The sequence below is a fragment of the Propithecus coquereli genome, unplaced genomic scaffold (genome assembly GCF_000956105.1).
Source record: "Propithecus coquereli isolate 6110/MARCELLA unplaced genomic scaffold, Pcoq_1.0 Scaffold28, whole genome shotgun sequence".
NCBI classification, from domain to species: Eukaryota; Metazoa; Chordata; class Mammalia; order Primates; family Indriidae; genus Propithecus; species Propithecus coquereli.
Window position 1 is genome coordinate 13119739 of NW_012148396.1, and position 2520 is coordinate 13122258.

The 2520-nt window shown below is 48.7% G+C and overlaps 1 protein-coding gene across 1 annotated transcript in view; it reads left to right on the forward strand.

Annotated features, from left to right (window-relative positions):
- The window catches only part of LOC105813324 (zinc finger protein 252-like), an 8864-nt gene that overhangs the window by 1133 nt on the left and 5211 nt on the right, over positions 1-2520 (forward strand). Inside the window, exon 3 of the mRNA XM_012647964.1 lies at positions 485-592. Within this exon, the coding sequence (XP_012503418.1) occupies positions 485-592 (108 nt within the window). The remainder of the gene's footprint in view (positions 1-484; positions 593-2520) is intronic.

The window sequence follows — 2520 nt, forward strand, 5'->3', positions numbered from 1 at the left end:
CTCCCAGAGTGCTAGGATTACATGCGTGAGCCACAACACGCGGCCAATCTTCAGGCATCTTGAAGGCTGGTGGTAGGATACACAGTTTTTAGATGAACCTGAGGCTGACGAATACTGTCACTTTCTTAAGTTTATGCAGCCTGTTGGTGGCAGATCTGGGATTTGAATTCATTCGATTTCAGAGGACTGCCTGCCTTGTACTAGAACGTGCTGCTTCCCTTTAGCCCTTCTGCTGGGCATCAACACTTCCTACTACAAGTCTGCTACTGTAATGTGTTCAGGCCCCAACTCTGTCCTGTCTGTGGCTCCCAGAATAGCTGGATTTGACCTTTCTTCAGCGTGAGCAGAGGCCTGTGTCTGTCTCCTAGGTTTAGAAGCCAGGTATCAGGGGACGTCACAACCAGAATGCAGGCCCAGACCACAGGTCCATCCTGCCCTGGACCTGGGATAAATTGTCAGGTTTTCCTTCCTTTTTCTGGAGCAGGACTTCGGGGTTCCAAACCTGATGTCATTTCCAGGCTGGAGCAGGGGGAAGAGCCTTGGACCCCACACTCATCGAGAATTGCAGGGAGCTGGAGGCACAAGAGTGAAGGTGAGTCTCCTCCCCACTCTGTCCTACTTCTGCCAGCAGGTGCTGTGGCATCAATGGGCCCTTCTGCAAGCTCCAGACCAAATCTCTTGTCACCCCCAGGGCTTTGCTTTCCTTTTCCATTTTCTTTCTCTCCTCTTTTCTTGCTGTTACTGGTTGTTATCTGTCCATAAATGGATTTATGTTTTCCTTACCCTAGCAAATGCTCTTTCAACCCCAGAAAAGAACTCAGGTGTTTTTCCCTGGCAACCGGCTCCCAGTCCTCTCATATCCATGTCACCCACTCCTTCTCAGGCCTTGCTGGCCAGCTCTGCAATGGCCGCTTGGGAACACCACTTGGAGAGACAGCCTCCTGCTAAGTCTCTCACTTCTACTCATATTCACTCAGAACATCTCAGGCAGATTTGGGCCTTGAGCAAACAGAGTTAGAAAGGGTTTCTTCCTGTGTAGTGGGGACCTGGGCATGTAAACAGTAAGCAGAGCAGAGTCCTGCCATGCAGCTAACATTGGCTGGTCATTTGTGCTTAGAGCATGCCTGGTACTGTGCTGGTGTAATGAATTTATCCAATCCGCAACCATCCCTGCAGAGTTGGTGCTCAGGAGACTGAGGCACAGAGAGGTTAAGTTGCTGGCCTAAGATGACACAGCTGGCCAGGGACAGAGCAGGGTTGAATCCCTGACAGACTGGTCTAGACCCCATAATCTTATTTATTTATTTTCTTTAAAGAAACAGCTTTATTGAGGTATAATTAGCATACAATATGTTACAGGTGTTTAAGATGTGTGATTTTTTTTTTTATATATATTTTGACATATGTATACACATGGGAAACCATCACTGCAATCAAGACAGTAAACATATAATCACCCCAGACCCTCCTACAGTCTTACTAATCTGAGTAAATAGAAATTTCATCATTTCAATTGCTCAGGCCAAAAATCTTGTTGTCTCATTCTATATGTAATTCATTGGCAAATCCTATTGACTTTGAAATGCATCCAAAATCTGACCACTTCTTTTCACCTCTGTCACGACCAGTCTGGTCTAAGACTGTCATCCTAGCTGGATTATTGCTAGAAACTTCCAACTGTTTTTCCTATTTCTCTTCCCTCCCCCCGTCCCTCTCCCCTGCTGCCCCCCAGTCTGTTCTCGAAGCAGCAGCTGGAGAGGCCTCATTTCAGGTCATATCACTCTCTCTAGACTTTCTTAGAAGGTACCCACCCTCTTCTCTCACTGTCCCCACTCTGCCTCAGCCCCTCTGGTTTCCTTGCCCTTCTGTGAACACAAGTGGGCTTGTACCTCAGGACCTTTGCACTTGTGCTCCCCTCGCCTGGGGTGTACCTTGCTGAGGTCCACATGGTGCCCATCTTCACCCCATCCAGATCTCTGATTTGATATTGCTTTGTCAGAAGCATCTTCCCTTGCTGTCCAGTGTAAAATGTCTACCACCAATGGCTGCCTTCTGTTCTTTCTATCCTTTGTCATCATCTGACATAGGCATTGTGTCTGTGTCACATATATGTGTCAACTTTCCCATTTCATTTGTGCCCTGCCTTAGAGCAGCAGCCAATCTGTTGTCCTCAGCTGTTTATCCTCTGCCCAGGACCTCATAGGTGGGCCTGAGATGCATCCCATTGTCTCCCCTGGCCAAGTGCACTGTCTAGGTCCTGGCTTTCATTTGGTAGCCTTGGGATGTTGTCATACTGGGGGCTTCAGAGAGGCCTTACTCCGGAGGTGTGGAGGGGTGGGGTGGGGAATTAGGGAAAGGATATAATCTCAGAGGCCACTTTTCCCTTTCCCTGCAGCACTGCCTACCTTCTCAGGACAAGCTCAGAGACCTAGTGATGGCTGTCAAGCAACTCCTTCCTGGCGGGCTCCAGGTGAGTGGTCCTATGGAGACTCTCCCTGTGGTCTCAGCCCTTTCTTGGTG